The 21953-nt window shown below is 37.1% G+C and overlaps 1 protein-coding gene across 1 annotated transcript; it reads right to left on the reverse strand.

Moving 5' to 3' along the window:
- Positions 1-2019: 2019 nt before the first annotated feature.
- On the reverse strand, positions 2020-5979 carry LOC149812270 (cytochrome c oxidase subunit 6b-2-like). Its single transcript, XM_089993661.1, has 5 exons — positions 5909-5979; positions 3416-3592; positions 3255-3337; positions 3029-3110; positions 2020-2299 (listed from the first exon to the last, which is right to left on the reverse strand). The coding sequence occupies exons 1-5, from the start codon at positions 5942-5944 to the stop codon at positions 2246-2248; spliced, it is 432 nt and encodes a 143-aa protein (XP_089849787.1). The 5' UTR covers positions 5945-5979; the 3' UTR covers positions 2020-2245.
- Positions 5980-21953: the final 15974 nt, after the last annotated feature.

Raw genomic sequence — 21953 nt, forward strand, 5'->3', positions numbered from 1 at the left:
TGATGAAACTAGCTTTCTACACTAGATGCATCAAGACGTGGCCAAGCCAGTCTTTTGAACTGGAGATAAAGCTATATCTGATGAAACTGCAAATAAATTAACAGCTAAGTTTCACACTGTATGACTGACATAATAATATGCATGCTCTCACATCTACTTTTGCAATCTTACCAGGTTATGCACAAAATGGCCAGGAGGAAAAAGCCTTGAAACTGCAGGAATGTTCAGATCAGGTATGAAGCCTGACAGTTAAGGATGTCAGTGGACCGGGGGTAAACAGCGCCCCGCCCCGCCTTGCCCCGTTTGGACCAGGGAATGGATCGAGAAGCAGCCATCCTACAGTTGGACAGAAATTGATAGTGAAGTCCATCTATTCATGGGGGGAGATGTATCCCATCCAAAGATTGATCAAATTCATGAAGTAATAGCATGTATTGAACTAGAGATGAAGTTGGCTGAGCATTGACGGCTCTGCCTTTGGGTAAAGTAGCACTCTGCCTCTTGCACCACACCATAAGGTCTTGATTTATTGGTGAGATGCCCCTAAATATCTTCATGGCAATTTTGTGCAGCATCTCATAAAGACAGGGATTGTACCAGAATAAAACGCATTGCAGGACACTGGAAGGAACTTGCTTCAAGAATTGGGATGGAATGAGATAGCTAGATGGTTAGGCTGTAGTATCATAACCAGACGGTCTCTGGTTCGAGTCCCACAGGGGTTATCCTCCCAGCTTGCTTATCAAGAGAAGTTGCTCTAAGAATCATGAATTGGTGGGCTTGTTTCCAATACCTGGCTGTGAAAATGGTTCATCTGCTTGACTTTAAATTAGGCAGGCTGACAGAAGTGTGTACAGTCATTTCTCAGGGAGGTTGATTTTGAAAAGTTCTAACTCCATATGGGGTTTATCAAAGCGATTGAGAAATATGTTGGAGCTATCTTTGACACAGTCGCAACCTCATAAAGGTTTCAAGGGACCAATAATGTGCTGAAACTGTCGGCACCATTCAACTATTATTGCCTTTAAGAAACAGCCAAGAGTGCAAAATCTTCATGGAGATAAGAGTTCCCTGAAGGATTTGAATTCAGCAACCTGGACGCATAATCTTGACCATTTCATGACAATCAGCATTTTTCAATAATTTGGATGTTAAGCTCTCTGATGTGTAGGAAGAACGTAAATTAATCATAATCTCATGTCGATATGTTGTGCAGGTGATAGATTGAACTTTATTAAGTTGGTTGTTCCACCAGTATCAGAATCAGTTCTAGCCCAGGAAGTTGCTGTGCTGGTGCAACAGTTGAACACCTCTGTCTAGGGATCTGAGATTGTAGGATCACTCCTTGAGGATATAAAATCCTGTGTTTGAGAGGAGGTTTTTTTGTTGGAGGTTTAAGGAGTGGGACCACCTCAGATCTGGTCACTTCTAAGATGTATGCTCTGACTGTTCATTCAGTGTTCTCTTAAACTTAGGGTGCATTTGATTTCCTGAGATCTCAGATCCAACGCAATGTGAGATCCCTAAGATTTTGAGAATCCAAGGGGGTGTTCTTTATAATATATTTAGTAAAAAATATGATTTAGATAATGATTTCACATCTTGACATATTTTTTAAAATGTGAAAAATCAATGGCTAACAATACATCAAAGCATCCATTTTCCACCAACATATTCCGTTGGCTATGCAGGATACCTACACAAAAGTTGAACCCCTTATACCAAATATAATGCAACAGATTGGAACAATCACATTTAGAACAAGGAAATAAAGGGTTGTAAATGAAGAACATACACATCCTGCACAGAAATCATCTTCAGCTATAAACCCAGCAAGAATTTATATCCATACCAACGGGCTCAGTGTGGTTTGTAGGAGCTGTCAGCACACATCTCCTTGTGGTGGGACGTTGCAGGTTCAAAACCCAATGTTAAGTTGAATAATAACTGGTGGGGTTCTGCCTAACCCCAGCTTGCCTTTCAAAAAAAAAAGAAAGAATTTCTATCCATTTAACTGGACAAAAAAAACTATGCAAATAAACTACAACACAGCAAGTCTTGGCATGGCCTTATAGCTCCTCTTTACATGTAATGCATTCCAAGTGGGTACCAAAAAAAAGAACAACAAGATACACAAGTCCTTATTAAATTAATTATTTCAAACAGGATTCCTAGAGAATCCTTTGCAAATAGTCTGTCCTGCAATGGCCACAAGGTAATTGCCGCATGGCTTGACAGCTTCTACTTACAAGGGGCCAGGGAATGTCCCATTTTCTCTTTGCTCATTCCACCTATCAATCTGTATACAAGATAACCAGATATACATCAATGAATACAGTGCTTCTGAAAATCATAAAACAAGCGTTATCTTGAGTCCTGACCATCAAGAGAGGAAACAGAAACAACAGGTTGAGGTGAACGGTGGATAATAATGACAGAGCCAAGACGAATTTGAAGATGAGTGGCATGCATTAGTTTGTAGTCTAGCATTCAAAAGTTTGTTCCCCAGATCAAGAAACCATAAGATGGTGTTTGGCACCTATAGGGCTAGAGAGTCAGACTCAGGCCAATGGTTGCATGTTCAAGAATCCAGCCTCTGCATCTAGCAACAACCAAAGATTGACATAAAAATTCAGAAGCTGCCAGATGAGAGTCTTAGAACTTGAAAGCCAGTTCCAACTTGGTGCAAGCTCTGCTACATCCGTTTCTGATCCTAGCTGCAGACATTAGCAGGACACTTGAAGGAGTTCAGGTACCTAGCCCTGGATGAGCAGGATTCAGCTCAAACTTTGACTGTGAGCCTGATAGACCTGGAACAAGAACCAGCTAGATGAGTGATTGGTTTGACTCAGGCCCCGGTGTAAAATTTTCAGGCCCGGCCAACCTAGTTACATATGTACAGGACAATGACTGATATCTAACGTAGAGCTTGAGAAGGTTATAAAATTAATGTACAGTGCAAACACAGGCTATATATTTGTTGGAATCACCAGCACAAAGCAATCAAGCAATACTACAATTAACATACCCATTCACCAGGGCAAAGAGATCGGTAATACTTTGCAAACTTATCACACTCAGTAGATCCTTCGCCTTTCGCAGCTGTGCACCTATAACATAAATTTGGTGTTGATTCTGATAAATAAACCTCATTCAAGCATTAAAAAAAGATCCACTATTTTGGTGGCTTCACCTCAGAAGAAGGAAAATAGATGCAGAGAAGAGAACTAAGCTGTCAAAAAGCCCAGGCCTACCTATGGTACTCAATATAGCGTGTAAAGCAATGCCTTGTTTGATTTGTCGTAGGGAAGCGGAAGTCTGCTGGTGCTGTCATGACCTAAAATTCAAAGGAATAACTAGATGCAAATGTGTGCAACTCAAGTACACAGCATAATCATACTACTGATGCTATTACCTTAACTACTGGCACTGGATCAGCAGTTTCTTGATCTTCAGGTTCGTCCTGCTCAGAACATTCAGTATTTTCATCAGCAGCAACAGGATCGGCTTTTTCTGCAGTAGCATCAGTTGTGTTTTCTCCCTCAGTTGACTCTGTGATAGTCTCCACTGGTTCTTCCTGCTGCCCGTTCTCCTACAATAAATATTCATAATTATCAAAGACAACAAATTCAAGCACGTTACTATTACCAAGTCATGACAAGATATACCAATATGAAGAAAATGTAGCAATTAGCAAAATAAGATAGCATTTCAAGCACCAGTACTAGACTCAGGATTTCAAAGTATATATTCCATCCCAAGACACCCAGATCATGATCAGAAACTAGCTTACAGTAAATAGCAGGAGGCAACAGCTAGCTGCTAAAATGAAAAAAAAGCAGCAATCTGAAATATTTCGTTATGACCAAAAGCAGAACATAATTTATGACAATAAGGTCCGTGCAGATTCACATCTTTGTGACAAGTAATGAATGCTCGGCCATATATATATATATATATATATATAATGACAAGGGTAAGGATTTGAATCTTCCTCACCATATCTATAGTTTCCAAAACCACTGCTAAACATATTCGTAGCTCTTTTTCATGTAACGTGTATGTAGTGAACGGACCACCGAGGTGGTATCCCATGTGGTAAGCGGGGTCCTGTGTCAAACTGAAGGCCCAGGATCGAATCCCTCTGCCACATGGGGTGGCTGTTGTTCTGGTAGGGGTCCGCCTAGCCCCAGCTTGCCTTTCAAAAAAAAAATGTATGTAGTGATCGGGGAACATCTACCTTTGGGAGATTTATGCTGAAATGTTGCTAATATAGATAGATTAGAGGAGGAGGAGCAGTGAGGCTATGAGTACAATAATCCCCCCATACGGTAAAAGAAGAGAACAAAATAATCCTTATTTATAAGGAGAGAATGATGACAAGATAAAAGGAATGGAAGAATAAGGGAGACAAGATGATGTCTGCCACAGGATTTGATTCACAACCTAATGGGTAGAAAAAAAAGGGAAAAAAAAGCCTGTGGCTAAGATGAATTTCATGCCAGACTTGAGGCTGGAAAAAAAATATACTGCAGATAGAAGCTTTAGAGAAGATGAAACTATTAATAGGAAGAATACCAGGGATTTCTTCACTACATCAATAGGGCTGGTTCAATAGCCGCATTGGGCGGCTTTTGTACCATGGAATAGTATTCAAGAAGTACTGGAAGTTTTGTTGGATAGTCCAAGGGAAAAAACCCTTCATCACGGACAACACATTGGCTGGCCTCAGGTTGGTAAAAGCCTCGAGGTCTCCTTGTTGGAGGAGTGTGAAGCTTGATTTCTACCTTAATATAAATTCTTGGTTTCTATGAAATTTTTTGGAGAGTAGTTTTGTAATTTTATCCAAAATTGGTTGTCTTAGACTCCATGTATTGAAAGAGGGCAATCCCTCTTTTGTATATCTCAATCTAATATAATAGTAGATATCAGGCAACTCTTGCCTATCCACGTAAAATCCTTATTCTTTGTGGGGTTGATTTCTTTCTCTTCTTCCCGTGCTTTGTTTCTTCCATCTATCGATAGTCTGTTGTGTCTTTCCCTAACACCACGTCCACCGGGGAGTACACCCAGCTTCAACCTTGCGGCAAGGGGCGCCACCATGGGTTTCTAACTTGTGACGTTCCGTCAACTTGATGACATTCACTAGTCGCCCCTCCCAAATTAGCGGAGCCCTTGTGGGTAAGAAGGATTGACAGTTGCACAGCACAAGACATAAATTGAAGAAGAAGCGAGAGAAAAACAGTTATCCAGTGTTAGTATAGGTCATAACATTCACTACCATTCGAGCAAATTACGTGCCCAGATACAGAGGAAATGGTATGACTGAACAAACAATTGCATTTAACAGATAAATACATGGATGAAGATAAGAAACAAAAAGGCAATTCAATCACAAAACAATGAAACGAAAGTGCATTATCATCAAATTAACTATCTTCCGACTAATACCCGTATAAATACAAAATTGGTATCCTTGTTCAATTAATTCTTTTCGAAAAATCAATCTCAATTGTTGGAGAAATCACCCAACAAGAGTTTTTTTAAGATTTACCATAGATTTGAAAGTACATAAAAAGAAAATCCTGGAAATTCTTCCTTGAGCAGATAGATTGAGAAAATGGAAGCCCATCGAAAAGATTCGCTTCATCTAAAAATAAAAGAGTCAAATCCAAGCAACCGAACACAAAAAAGTAAAATTCATCCCCAAAACACAAAAGGGCATATCATAAACTCAAAAAACGAGACAATTGGGCAACGTATTTCTTGCATTTTCTCAAGGACAATGGGATCAACAACTGAGGAAAACACAAAACCAAAATTTCCCGTTGATTCTCCTAGAGAAGAGCAGGATCAAGCAGTGGAGGAGAAGAGGTAGGGAGGAGTCCTGTAGAGAGAGAAGGAGTACCTGGTTCTCGGGAATTTTCTGCTCCGCTTCCGCCATGGATCTCTCTCTCTCTCTCTATGCGAGGCGGCGGCTGCTCCCGGAAAGATGGAGAAATCCGTGATTCTCCAGTATAAAAATAACTCACATTACTCGGATTCTGTGGGACCCACATGTCACAATGATTCGTGGACTCGATGACGCAGGATTCGGATTCGACTCAAAAGTTCGAAAGTTTTTTCAAAAAATGGGACACGTGGACAAGTTTTTTTATTTTTTAGTAAAAAAAACTAAATTTTAAATATTTTATCATTAAAAATAACCTTTTATTAAAATAAATTTAAAATATAATAAAATATTATTTAAAAATATTAACATAATATCATGTTCATGTTGACGTGTCGTACCACGTAAGACATACAACCAAAATGGTGTGTCCCTGTGACAGGGAATAAACATCCCATGGGATTTGATTTCGGGTCAAAATCAACTGACACCCAAGTCATAAAAGAGTTTAAAGGTAGGTGCAAACAGGTTGGAACGAATGAAAAATGCAAACAGTAAATCCAAATCCGAATAAGATTCGAAGAGGAGAAGTTGAATTCCAATATGAAATGCAAGTGAGAATACTGAATTCGAAAGAAATAGAAGAAAAACAATCTATTTACATGTAAAAAACTACAATCAGAACAATTTTTGTTTCGAATCAATCCAAATATGATTGAACATACTTATAAATATGATCAGAATGCACATTCAAATCTTACTTAAATGATCGAAATCCACTAATAACATCTTAGACTTGGATCACATCTTATCCAATCCATTTGCAGCCCTAAAAAGGTATGGAGTGGGGTTGGATTAGGTGATGGGGTAGGTTTGGCCAGAAGACAGGTTAGGTTGAGGACTTCAAGTAGGGGTGCGAGAGTATGCCAATTGAGCTCAACCCCTGACCCGAAAAATATTCAAACTTAAGGGGGTGTTTGATACGCAGACAAGAGAGGACAAGGATAGTGTGTCCTCAGCGAACAACTCAGGACGCACGGCCACTTTTTTATTTAGTTATTTATTTATTTTCTTTTTTTCATGATTTTTCTTCATTTTTAATTATAGTTTAGTAGATAAAATTAATTTATATTTGCTTACAGTACCTTTTCTATTTTTCCAATGAGTTTTTCCTTTTTATGATTTTGATTGGATTATCTATGGAAGGTTAGCCTTTTCTCTCACCTGATCAACGAGCTAATTTTTTCATTTATTTGTTTTCTCACTCCTAAATTTTTTAGTTTCTTCTCTAGATTTTGAGGAGATGAAGTAGTGGAATTTGGGGATTTTTTTTCTTTTTTCTTGAAATTTCTTTCTATTTTATATGAAAATTTTAAGAGATAAATTAAAATACTTAAGTTTAAAAAATCTCCTAAAATTCCTCTACTTTTTCTCATGTTATTTTTTGATTTTTGTAAATCAAGAAAATGAAGCAAGAAAATTTATTTTCATTAAATTTCTTTTAAATATTTTTGAGCTGATTGCATCTTGGATTGAGGGATTCTTATATTTTCTCTAATTTTATTCTCTTTTTTTTTCAGTGTACAAATTAGTAGATTTTGTTATGATCAGTAATGGATATAAAACAGGAAAACTCATGCATGGCCTTGCTCCGTTTGGACTGGGGATGGAAGACATGAAACGGGGATGGAGGTTAAAATCAAAACCCGTGCGGAGATGGAGGGTAGAATTTTGAGACGGAGCGGGGTGGAGACCTTGTCCCTCGCCCCTGCCCCGGTCCACTGCCATATATATATATATATATATATATATATATATATATATATATATATATATATATATATATATATATATATATATATATATATATATATATATATATGAATCTAATTAGTAAATATGGAGGATATTAATAATTTAAAAAAATATAACTTCTTTAATAAATAATAAAAAAATTATGTACAATAAAAAAAATTAGAGCCTCATTTGGAGGCTTCACCTAATGCCTCAACTTCTCTTGAGCCGGCCCTGGGTCAAGGTTGGGCTAGGGTCCGATGGGCCCTATGAGTTCGACCAACTTGATGTCCACCTCTACTTGGAGCCTTTCTGTTAGGTCGAGTGGTATGTCACAAAAATATGGGTACAACATAAGCTGTTTTTGTCATAAAATAGAACAAGAGACATGGATTTTGTTTAAATTTTTTAATTAATAAAAACTATATTTTAAGGAACTTAGATTTTCAATCTGGATGCAATTAGTAACTGATATCAAAGAGTTTTTGGATCTTTTTGTAATTTAATTTTGAGAAATTCGTAGTATGCGAAAATCTCAATAAATTAGCGAGAAATTCAATTGCTGCTTATTTTTAATATGTTGCCAAGAAAATCCTTAGAATTGTTGTGGCTATGCACCCACCTAGCCCAACCCGGACTGGGTTGGTTCTGGATCTCTTAACTCCGATACAAAGCTCCTGAGGATCCAACCTTTTTAGCTATATTGACCCCATATCAAGTTTAGAGAACAAGTCCAAGCTTTGACATGCAAGAAAATGGGAACATGTAAATTATTAAAATACATGAAATATAAAAAACATATAAATATAAAATATGAAAAAACATATATCGTGTTAATCTCATGATAAAATCATAATATTTTTGAGACAGACAATATTTTTGAAAAAATGACATTTTCTTTGGATATCAAATAGCATGAGAGCAGGGTCAGGTTGAAGGTCACACTATCATAACTGAGAGATCTTGATTTTAAATGTCACGCGATTATCGCCATCATTGCCTATAAAAGATAAAAAAAGGCAGGGTCATGCACGACAGAATCCAGATAATATGTGATAAACTAAGTCCAATTATGGTTCTTGAATGTCAGCATGGGTCCACACCAATAAGGATCCGAACTGCTCTGGCCTATTAGTGTCTTACCCATAGTGACCAGGAAGCTAAATTAAATGGATGCAGAAGTGAAGAAAGAGTTAAAAAGTAGTATGAAGCATGAACTGATACGTTTTAGAAGCAATTGTGAAAATGAGAGAAGCAAAAAAGAAAACAACGGAAAGCAAGGGAGAAACAAAAAACTAATAACAATAATAATGTGAAAAACAAAAAAATTCTTGTGTTGGGACGTTGCAAGTTCGAATCTCAATGGTACTGGTAGGGGGTCTGCCTAACTCCAGCTTTCTCTGTCAGAAAAAAAAAAAATCTTGGAAGCACGACCAATAGCGACAAACGTTAAAAATGGCAAAATTTCATTTTTCAAAAAACACGTGAGAATTTGATTTTTTTGATAAATCTCGCATTTTTTGGCAAAATCTTGGCAATAAAAAATAAATTAAAAATATAAAAAATATCAATAAAAATTATTTAAAAGTAAAAAAACATGGTTTTTTCATGATAAATAGCCGTTTAAAATATAAATATTGTGTTTAAATCATAGTATTTATGGTTTTTTCATGATAAATAGCCATTTGAATTCATTTTGGTGTTTAGATTTTATTTGGTTTTTTTATTATTTGAATATTAAATCTCTTTATTTGATTCATATTCATAATTTAGAAATTTATCATATAGAAAGTTTATTAGTTCTTGTTATTTTAGTTTTTTAAGATAGTTTAATTTTTCATTAGTTTCAGTTCTTCCTAGCTACTTTCAATTATTTTTAAGTATTGCAGTTCGTGGGGAAGTTAAAATGACCCGATTGAGTAAGAGATGTGGACCCATCAATGCTAGCATCCAAAGGATGATGGATCATCAACCCATGACCAAGGTTGACTCTTTGGCAAAGTGACGATCAACAACATCAAGAACCATATTAGCATGCTGATCGTTTGGAACATAAGAAAAACCAGGAGGAGCACTGTGATCCTCTGAAGAACGATGAATGAGAGTGAGATGATGAGGATAAGAAAATAAACCGGAAGAGTAAGAAGATGGATAACGGGGAGAGCCATCCAAAACCTGGTTCGACTAGGTCTTTCATGCACTGACGTACACCAGCTCTTCAATTGGCGTTCCTCTTAATCTCAATGCCAAGTACATAAGCAACCTCACACATATCTTTCATGTCAAAATGTGATGCAAGAAACTGTTTTGTCTCTGAAAGCAACTTTATATCGTTGGTTGCAAGCAAAATGTTATCCACATACAACATCAATATAATGAACTTACTCTCACTTTCCTTAAGGTATATACATTGATCAATAATATTTTTTGTAAACCCAAAAGTCACAATGACTTGAGAAATTTTAATATACCACTGTCGAGAGACCTGTTTAAGTCTATATATTGCTTTGTTAAGCTTGCAAACCAGATGATCATTTTCAAAGAAACCAAGAGGTTGATCCATGTATACCTTTTTATTCAGATCATCATTAAGGAACATTGTTTTCACAGACATCTGATGTAGCTCTAAGTCATAATGAGCTACAAGGGCCAAAATTATCCTCATTGACTCCTTAGTTGAGACACGAGAAAATGTCTCATTATAGTCAAGGCCCTCCATCTTGGTGAATCCTTTAACAACCAATCTTGCTTTATGTCTCTCTATGTTACCTTTGGAGTTCTTTTTTGTCTTAAAGACTCATTTACACTCTACGAGTTTTACTCTCTTAGGTAACTCAACAAGATCCCACACTTGATTCTTAGCCATAGAGTCCAACTCTTCTTTCATGGCTTTTATCTAGTGCAAAAATTGTTTACTTTCAACAACTTCCACAAAAGTCAATAGGTCATCATCTATATCTATGAAATCACCAGGCTCTTGAAGGTATACCACATAATCAGGATGTATGACAGATCTTCAAATTCTTGTGGATCTTCAAACATGTTGTTCTTCAGGCTCAAATTGAACCTGATCATTCTGTTCATGCTCTTTCACATTATCCATAATAGGTTCACATTGGATTTGTACATCAACAACCGGGTGATCAACCATATCATCATTAGGAATAATAATATGGTATCTCTAGGTGTTTTTTTAATAGGTGATGAAACTAGATCCTGTACTTCCTCAAAATCAAGCTTTTGAATTGCACTTAATCCTACTGAATCATTTTCTAGGAATTTTGCCTTATCCGTTTCAATAGTCTGTGGTGAATGAGATGAGCAATAAAACCTGTAATTTTTTTTATCTTTCTGGAGAACCAATGAAATATCCACTGGTTGTTCTTGGATCAAAGACTTTAATGTGGGGGTTATACAACTTAGCCTCTGTTAGACATTCTCATATGTACATATAAGACAATGATGATTTCCTACCTGTCCACAACTCATAGGGAGTTTTAGGCACAAATTTTGTAGGTACTTTATTTAAAATATGTACAATTGTCCTTAAGGTTTCACCCCATAACTTAATGGGAAGTGTTGAATAATTCAACATGGCCCTAACCATTTTTTTAAGCGTACTATTTCTTCTTTCGGCTACACCATTCTGGTAGGCACTATCAGGCATGGTATACTGACACACAATGCCTTCCACTTTTAAAAATCACGCTAATGGTCCTTCCCTTTGCACTATCTCAGTAAACCTATCATAATATTTGTCACTTCTATGTGACCTGATTATTTTAATAACTTTATTGGTTTATTTCTCTACTTCTTTCTTAAATTTCTTGAACATCTAAAAAATATCAGATTTTTCAAAGATCAAGTAGAGATACATATACCGTGAATAGTCATCAATAAAAGTGATAAAATATTTTTTGCCTGTGTAACATGGGGAAAAGGTTCACATACATCCATATGGACTATCTTCAATATCTCACTACTGAGTTTGACACCCTCTTTATATGTGTTTGTATGCTTAGCCTTTATGCAATCAACACACATGTCATTATCAGCAAAATCTAGAGATTTCAGGATCCCTTTATTTACAAGTCTCTTTATTTTCTTTTCAGAGATATGACTCAACCTTCGATGGCCAAACATGTATGATTTATCATTAATCATGCTATGTTTATTCCCAACCAATGCGTATTCAAAAGTCAAAGACTTCTGAGTTTGAATCTTCACGTTTAATTTGTATAAATCATCATAAACTAATGCAGGACCAATTTCAATAGAATTTTTGTATATGAATAACTTGGAGTTTTCAGATTTAAAACAATATCCAAAATTATCCAACCTTAAAATTGAAATTAAGTTTCTACTATATGATGGAACATAAAAGACATCATGAAGAATCAAAACTACGCCTGTATCTAAAGTAATTTTGCAGGTCCCAACACCCTTCACATGCGAACGCATCTTGTTTCCCGAATAGATGCTATTCTCATGCATTTTTTGTTCTCTTCTGCTCAGGAACAACTGTAGACAGATGAAAATATGAACAGTAGCACAAGAATCAATCCATTAGCTATTTTCAGGAATTTATAATAAATTATATTCATAAGAAACAAATGACAAATTACATTTCTTTTCCAACCACTTCTTGTACTTTATGCAATTTGCCTTCCTGTGTCCATTCTTCTTGCAAAAGAAGCACTTTATGTGAGCTGAGTCAGATTGCTTTTCTTGGGATGTCTTATCCTCTGCTGACTTCTTCCTAACATTTCTCTTAAATGTATTATTCTTCGGTCCTATCTTGGGTGCATGAGAAGCCATATGTGCATTCTGCACCTTCTCTCATTTCAATCTCTCTTCTTCTTCAACACACTTGGACATAAGTTTATTAAACGTTCATTCATCATTATGTGTGTTATAAGAGATTTTGAAAAATCTGTATTCTAAGGGTAAGGACTCTAGAACTAAATGCACTAGTAAAGAATCAGAAATGGTCAGCTTCATGTCATTCAGCTGAGACACTATGTTCCTCATCTCCAAAATGTACTGACGAATGTTTCTCCCTCCAATATATTTTATAGATATGAGCTTTGACATCAGGGTACTGGCTCTAGCCTTGTTTGAACTCACGAATTGTGCTTCAATAGCACTCAAGAATTCTCTCATTGTCCTGCATTACGGGATGACACTTCGAATATTCTTAGCTACCTTAGATTACAAAAGCAACATGCTATGTCTATTCGAGCGCTCTCACTTCTCAAAAGCACTCTTTTGTTCCATAATACTTTGATCAGTTAGGGCAGCGGGTTCATCTATCCTTAAGGTCAGATCTAAATCCATATACCATAATGTAAAGAGAACAATCTCTTTCCAATCACTAAAGTTTGATCCATCTAGAAAATGAATACAACTAGAGCCATCTAAAATCACAGGAATATAAATTGTACGACAAAAGACATATATCAAAAGGCATTTGTACGAGACAAGACTTAATGGAAAAAACAAATGAATAAAGGCCCTTAATATGCTTATTTCCAAGTGAGTGTAAGGGGTCATTGAAGCTATACTTTGAAAAGTGCTCCAATACGCGAAACCACTTTGCCTACCGACCATATTTGATAAAACTAAAGTTCTTCTGAAGTTAGACCATTAACACAAGGTACCTTTGGATACACATGTGCGATGTATCTCGACACATTTATCTTATTTTACCCTACTTAAATTCTAAACACGATAAAACTTTCTTTGGGTCATTTATCGTTTAACGAATCTAAGTACAATGTTTATATTGGCTAAAGCTGTATGATAGTATTAGAAAGTTTTCGATAACATACATGTGTTCAGTCACTTTGGTGATGTGAATACACTAAATCATCTAACTATCCTTAATGTCAATATTGAATATTCATAAAATAATGAAATAACACTTTAAACATGTTGTAACTTAATGCTTATACCCATAGACCGAAGAAAAAATAATATCTATATCAAAAAATTGATAAACCAGTGAAATGAAAGCTTGAACCGATCACCAATTTATTGAATCAGTTCTCAATCCTTATGAACTGACTATAAAACCTCTAAACCGGTGACATAATCCCTTGAACCAAACTCAAAATGTAAAGAACTAGTCAAAAAGACCCCTGAACCAGTCTTAAAACCGAATGAACCAGTCAAAAGACCCCCGAACAGATTCCAAAACTGGAAGAACTGGTCAAATGACCCCTGAACCGGTTCCAAAACCTCACAAACTGGTGATAAAACCTTTGAACCAGTTATTAAACCTCTGAATCAGTTAAAAAACACACTGTATCAGGTCTGTAACAGTCTGAACCGGTCCCTATAGCACTGAACCGATCTCAGATGACTGAGAATTGGTTTCGAAGAGACCCGAATCGGTTCAGGATTAATCTGAACCGACTAAAAGGGTTCAGGCACTGTTACAGTGCAGTGGATCTGGTTCTGTCATGCAGTCAGATCCAGAACCATATAATCCAGTTTTAACCAGATTCTGGATCTATCACAGACAGAAATGGATCCAGATTACCCGAATTTGATCCAAAGACTCAGAGATATTCAGATCCGGGTTCTGAGACCCATAGCCCCATATCTGGATCCAACCCGAACAGAAGTTATGGGTTGGTATGGGTTGACAGATCCGGGCTAAACTGTAACACGATTCAAAAGAACTTAGTGAATTGGGTAGGATTCTAGAAATCCAAAACAGATTTCACAGACCCGACCCGAATCCTAAATCATAACGAGTCAAGGTCATATAGATTTGGATCCATTACCTAAGAATCCGATCCGATCCGATCCGATCCAAAAAAGACTTTTATGGATCGGTCAGGTAATATGGATCGAATCCGATTACATACACGATCCAGACCCAAACCTCTGTGGGTCATGGATCCTAACAGAACTGGGTCTCCCACCTGAATCTTGGATTCAATCCAGATGAGCCTTATGGATCGGTTCAGGTGGGGCGGGTTCAGATCCAAAAATGGACCCAGCCCGAATCAATAAGAAACCCTGATTTACGAAATAGAGTTTCAGAAACCCTATTTCTTGGTCTTTTGTCTTCATCTCTCTCTCTCCCTTCCTCAGAGAGCGTTGCTGTCATCTCCGACGGTCTGGAAACCCAATGGTCGTCGGCGACCCCGTTGGCAAGAAAGCGGCCCCCTTTCTCCATCAACATCTTGACATCCATCGCCTACGACAGTGGGAGGGGCGACATCACCGACAATCTGGCATACTGCAGAGGTCTGGTTACTCGACAGTCGTTGGTGACAATGCCGACATCTCTGCAGTGCCCTTCAAGGAAAAAGGAAAGGGAAGAACAACTGACTGCTGTCATTCCCGATTGATGCCCAAAACGGAGGTTAATGAAATTTTTTTTTCTGACGTTTTCAGGAAGAAGTCATCTCCTCGATCGGCATCATCGAAAAACGATAATAGATTGCCCGCCTGGTTCTGATTATGGCATTTTCCCCTTTCTACCTTTAAAAATCGACCCAATTGAGGTTGAGAAAAGGGGAAAAAAGGGGTAGCCATACAGACGACGATCCCACCAAAAAAAAACCCGGTTTGAAAGACATAAACACAACGACAGATGCATGGGTCCATAACCCATTGATGGGCTGCGCACAAACAAAAAACAACAGGAAAGCGGTGGAGAGCATACCTGAGGCAGTCATCGAAGAACCGGATCCGATGGTGATGGTGATGATGGCGGTGGCTGGAGCAGAGGGGCTTCACTTTTCAGCCGGATTGCTGCCCTCCACGAGCGTAGGCCACTGGATGCAGTCGGTGACCAAGATCATCGTTCCTTCACCGAATGGAAAAGGACAGATGAAAGGTAAGGTTACCAACCTCTGTTTCCTTTTTACTTTTCACTGTATTTCTTTTGCATATAGGGTCGCTCATGAAACCCCTTTTATAGGCACAGAGTGGGAACGATTTGCGTAACCGTTCTCCCTGATTCTGTGCGAGTTTATCGGAAGGAGCATCTTTCGTGGGGATGTTATCCACATTGTGGGTAACCACCACCACTTGTGGTGGTTTATCCCAACAAGAGGGGGATAGACGAGAGAGAGAGACTTGCAACAATCACTCCAAGGTATTGGTGAAGGCGATGTTGCAACTGAACATGCTTAAGGTTGGGGCAGCAGATGGAGACGATGGGGTTTCGGCGAGAGAGGGGCAGAGGAGTTTCAGGAGAGATGGGGAAGATACCAATATCTTTCCGAGATGAGGTCATTTTGGTAGTCTATGACAATCGTTAAGGCCTTTTAGATTTTAGCGAAACTACAAATACAATCTCCCAAGCAATCGGAGAACCCAATTTCTCTCTCTCTCTCTCTCTCTCTCTCTATATATATATATATATATATATATATATATATATATATATATATATATATATATATATATATATATAGGGGCGTAGCTAGGATTCATGTGAGGGGGGGGCAAACATGGGCGTAGGGAAAAAATTTGTGATAGTTGGGGGTTCGGGGGCAGCGCCCCCATTTTTTTTAGATAAAATAAAAAATGGCTACAATTATTAATAAAAATCTATTTCATATGGACAAATCAAACTATCTATCGTCATCACAACGAGACCCTCCAATCCACAAAACGAATAGTCATAATTAAATAGAAATAGAGGCATCAATTCTCAATCAATCAGCATTTTAACTGGATCAAACTCTCGATTATAGGGGAAAAACATATTATTCTTCAAAAAAAGAAGAAGCAAAATCAAAGAAGACCAATATCATAAATCCCATAAGAAACACAGAGGCGAGACCAAAACTTCTAAATAGGTGAAAAAAATCCAACACCAACAAGAAATAAATATACGAAACACGCAACCGACTCAATAACTCGCATACCCAATAAGGAACCTAGACGGAATCAAGAGAAAACAACTCGAAAAAATGAAAACTCAATCAAGAATTCCACAAAAATCGAATCACAAAGGCATTGAAATAAGAAAGCGAGAAAAATGAAAGGGGAACAATCGGTAGAAGCATTACCCGCCAACGAGAGCAATCATAAATCGGTATCAACGAAATCCGAGGCTCCGGAGAACGAAGAGATCTTCAGATTGGCAACAAGATTTTGGGGGCACTCGATCGATGGGAATCACATTGTGGCACTGAGGCATTGATGGTCATACTGCATAAGAGCAAAAAATGATTGAAAAAACAATTGCATAAAAAGAAAATAACCATGTAGAGGAATATAATCAACGTAACTCAGTGCAAAAAGATACAAAAAGATACAGGCAAGTTGTACCTTGTAAGACACTAAGACTAGGTAAAAAATATGCAAAGCATGTAGCCATCATTGAAGGCAGACTCAAATACCATCTCATCATTTAGGTTATATGATACCATCATGCTTCTAATGACGGCCATGAAAACACCAACTCAAGCTTAAAAAAGTTCAAATGTGACTGATAACAATTCCTCACCTCAAAATATTAACAGCAATCAAGTTGTTGGGTATGCATATTATATAAGTTATCATGTTGCATCTCAAGTATCCATTGGAACATTTACAAAACCTGATGGTGAAGTATTGAAAAGTTTACGGGCCTCTATTACAAAGTTTACAGTTACTAAGATTCTTTAACATAACCACCACCACTATCGCTAACATCATTTCTCAAATCAGGTGGATACGCAAACAAAACAACATATCACAAAATATAGCATTTTGGCAACGTAGCTGAGCAAAAGTACAAGAACTCTCAGAAAGTCGGAAGCAATTGGGAAAATAAGCAAAACAAAAACTTTGCTAGCTAAATCAATTATCGTAACCAATGTCATCGTCGATAACAAGTGAGAATCATCAAGAAGCAGAAGCGAATAAAACATGCACATATATTGGTAGCAGGGCAGGGCCTGTGTGTGGGTGATGCCATGATGGCGTCGATGAGGGAGGTTGGAAGAGAGAGAGAGAGAGAGAGAGAGAGAGAGAGAGAGAGAGAGAGAGAGAGAGAGAGAGAGAGAGAGAGAGAGTACTTGAGGGTTGAGGTTCCACCGGGGTCGAGCAGGGCCTCCGACGAAGGGGGCTCAGGTCCTGCATTACACAGAGGAGCTATGCATTTCTTAAAAAGAACCCCCCATTTAAAACCCTATCGGGTTTTGGATCCGACCCGGCTTCCGAGGCAGGACTGCCCCCCCCAGCTCCGCCCCTATATATATATATATATATATATATATATATATATATATATATATATATATATATATATATATATATAGACAGAGAGAGAGAGAGAGAGAGAGAGAGAGAGAGAGAGTATTTATGATCATTAGAGACGTGGAGAGAGATGAGGGGTTATTATAAATAGTAACTCATTAATGTTTAAAAAAATTATAATATGCCATGTAAGTAACACTTTCTTTTTTATTAAATCTTTATGTAAATACCCATACAAATTTTTAATTATTCACGTGACAAATGTCAATAAAGAAAAGTTATAAAACATGCAATTTTTTGGACTTGGTACAATATTTAAGATTTAGGATTAGGATAGGATAATAATAACATTTTGCTCATAGTTATTGACATAAAAACTACTAACAGTAAGTGAAACCATCTATACTATTTGTTAATGATGGATCCAAGAAGCCTAAGCATGCATAGGAAATAGTTAACAAGATGCCAGTCTCCCCTTGGATCAGGGTGGATCCGGATACAAGTCAATCTCAGGCTGCCTTCTTTGGTCTGAATCCTGATATAATCACTTCAGCAGGGGAGGATCTCATCGGGCAGATCCCTTTTTTTTTAATGCAGTATGGACTGGACCCATGATGAATATGTCCGTCACAGATATGGATCCGGCATTACCCGAAACTAGGCCCAGACTTATACGGAGACTCCAGTCTGGAGCACGTCCTGATCAAATTAGAGCTCGAGACGCTTAGTCCAAGATTGTGAGTGGGAAAAGATTGGGGAAATTATCAGTTATGTATGATACAGGAGAAAATATTTCAAAGTTTCGTAAGGTTTTCATAGCCATACAAAATTCCTCCACCTAATGGAGAAAAGATGGTGAAAATTTTCTTAGCCATGCGTTCCACATAATCTGAATATACAAAATTTATCAAAAATCTAAAAATTATTTGAATGACGACAAAATTGCAACATGTTATAAATAGTCAAGATTTTGAATTTCAATGTAATTTCATGGCTTGTAATTCTTGTAACATTATCTTGAGAAATTCAATTTGTTGCTAATATTTGTGAATATGACATCGATTCGATGCATAGTAAAAAAATCTTGTTATTGGGTTTTTCTCGGCATTGGATAATGTTGGGATAAGTTAAAAACTGTTTTTTTTTCAGGAAAATCTTAGAAAAATATTAGTATAATTAGTTTTTAAAATCATATAGAAATATATAAAATTATAATATAAACCATTAAAACGATAACAAATATATAAAATATAAGTATAGTGTTAATAATGTGGATAATACAATGATAAAAACACACCATTTTAAACATAGGTGATATTTTGATAATATCAGTTTTTTTTGGGGATTATATCAGTCATTTAAAATATTGGGAGATAATCAATGACATTTTAAAAAATTGGCCTATATTGTTCACTATGATTTTTTTTAAAGATGGTCACTATGATTTGAAGGCCTACTTGTACGAGGCTTATATTTTGCAAAAACACTGGATAATACATTATTTTAGGCCTTAAGGATTTTTATGAAGTGTGAGATTAGGAACTTAAAAATCAGCCAGTTGCTTTTCCTCAACGAATTAATACAAATTACTCAAAATATAGGAAACCTGAATTTACTTACCGACACTTGCTTGATCTTTGCCAACTAATGTCAATGTCAATGTTAGGTGAAATGAATAATGGGAGGTGAGATCAGCACACTTTTTTGGAACTTTAGTTAGTGATAAAACTTAATTATAATCAATAACTGATCAATAAATGCAGCCATCAATCATTATTGGAGTTGGTACACTTTATAATGGTGGGAACCAGCAGATCCAGCACAGATCTGAAGTGCTGGGCTAGGATCATCTGTGATCTGGCATTCATGGTGGCAATTATGCTACTAAAATCACATTAAAGGTTATTAATTCCCATTATAATTTAGTTTCTTAGGCTTTGTTTGTTTCATTCTCACCAATAAGAAAAGAACCCCATGGGAAAGAAGTCCAATGATGGGAAAGGTCATCACATGTGTGAAAAAATCCTAAGTAAATCCATTCGCAGCGAATGGGTTTTTGTATTAAATGCATGGTCAACGTTAAAAGAAACCATTGTTGACTGACGGTCTCACAGGAAAATGGAGTTGGCATATTTGTTTCACCTGCATGCGAAAATAGGAGGTTTCATAAGTAAACCCTCATTTTCATGTGTAAAATGGGTGAAACAAACGAAGTCTTAGCTTCTTAAGTATCATTGGGTGTCACCCATATAACACTTGGGGCCATCCACAAAAAATCAATCCTTCATATCAAGATAAGGATGAATGCACAAGCCCACGAGGGCTCCATACTCCGCACTAGGGGCCGGCTTGTACATTTCAAAGTTAAAAAAATGTCATGAGTTCAATATCTATGGGGTGTGTTTCTTGCTGCAAGGCCGAAGCTAGGGACTCCATTTGGTGGGGTCTCTTGGGGTTTTATGCAGAGGTCAGGTAAACAATAGTACCTGTTGATGATCGGAAAATCAGTGGTTTCTTTTTTGATTATCCAAAAAAAAGGATGGATGCACATATTTCACATCTCTATCAAGATTGCCTTAACTTTAGAACACCATATAATCTTAATTGGTGTTAAGATGCACAATGGTTTATCAGTTGCATTAGTGCTGAATATCAACTGTAAAACAATTGTAAGCCTTATTCAAAATCATAGATTTCCTCTGCCTAGTGGAACTACAAATTGGAGTCACCAAATGGTTTGTGTCGTAGTTTGTAATCTTATGTTCAGATTATTTGTATTGAACCATGTTTAGAACAATATCAAATATCAAAACATTGATCCAACTGTAAATGGATCCTAGCTTCAATGAGCGCATCAAATATAAAAAGGCCTGGCTTTCTGCTGCTGCTACATTTCCCAAGTGAAATGTCAAACTTTGAACTGTTACAGTTGATGGCATACTTGACTAGGATAAAACGGCACATACTCCAGATCAAGTTTTTATGTTATCCTGCTCAGTGAAAATTCAGTGATGAAGGATCTTTTTTGTTAATATTGTTCAGATGATTCTCAGAATAGGCATTCTTTCCCTTCACAAAGAGTGCTTGTTCATTTTGACTTTCTCAAGAAATTTGGAAAAACACCCGTGTTAAAGTTGTTGTCCAGGAAGAAAAGGTTTTATTATCGGCAGAAAAAGTCTGTCTTGCTCAGTCTTGGACACTAATCCAATTATGCACATAACCACATCAAGTAAAATGGTTACCATATAGTTAGGACTATGGAAAGATTTGGTGTGCATCTTTAACATTTTAACTTACAAAATGAGGCATGGTAGCTGCTCATTTATGATTTTCTCAATGTGAAAATTTGATTTACCATGAAGATCACACATATAAAAGAGTGATTTGATGTGAACTAAGAAATAAGAGAAGGGGACTGCCAACAAACACTTTGTAAGGACGTACGACAGGTAATATGTGCTAAGGTGAGGCATAAGTTGGGGTAGTTTAGAGTTAACTGAGTACAGATACGGGGTCTGCTAAGCTGGCCCCATATGCATGGGACAAGGAGTGATTATAACTAATGAAACTGATGGGATACCAGAAATTCAAAGGTTTAACATTTTTTCTACTCATTCAACTAGGTTTCCATCTGTTTTTAGACTTCATTTTAAAGAAAAAAACATTTTTTTACATTTTTTGTGAAAATGAGAGTTTAATTTGGAGCTCATGATTTAGCATTACCATGACTTGCTTCTGCTTCGCTTTCTCTCTTTAGCCATGCTTGTTTCAGGCATCGCAGAGCTTTCAGGTCCTCCACAATAGGAGTATAAAAAATCAGACTTCATCCTTCACATTTCAAGCGTTTGAAGCACATAAATCCAGAGCGAGGGAGGATAGTGATTGCACACTTTTTGTGTGGTGCTGTATCTGATCACCCATGATCCATGGGGTACAGCCTGTCAGCAATAGGCCCAACATCAGATGGTGGGTGAGCAGGTGCAGCAGCACACTTGAAGTGTGCAATCACGTTGCACCTGATCTCAATTCATCTAGAGCTCTCTCTCTCTCTCATATA

Source organism: Nuphar pumila, chromosome 17 (genome assembly GCF_984573655.1).
Source record: "Nuphar pumila chromosome 17, dmNupPumi1.hap1.1, whole genome shotgun sequence".
Lineage (NCBI taxonomy): Eukaryota > Viridiplantae > Streptophyta > Magnoliopsida > Nymphaeales > Nymphaeaceae > Nuphar > Nuphar pumila.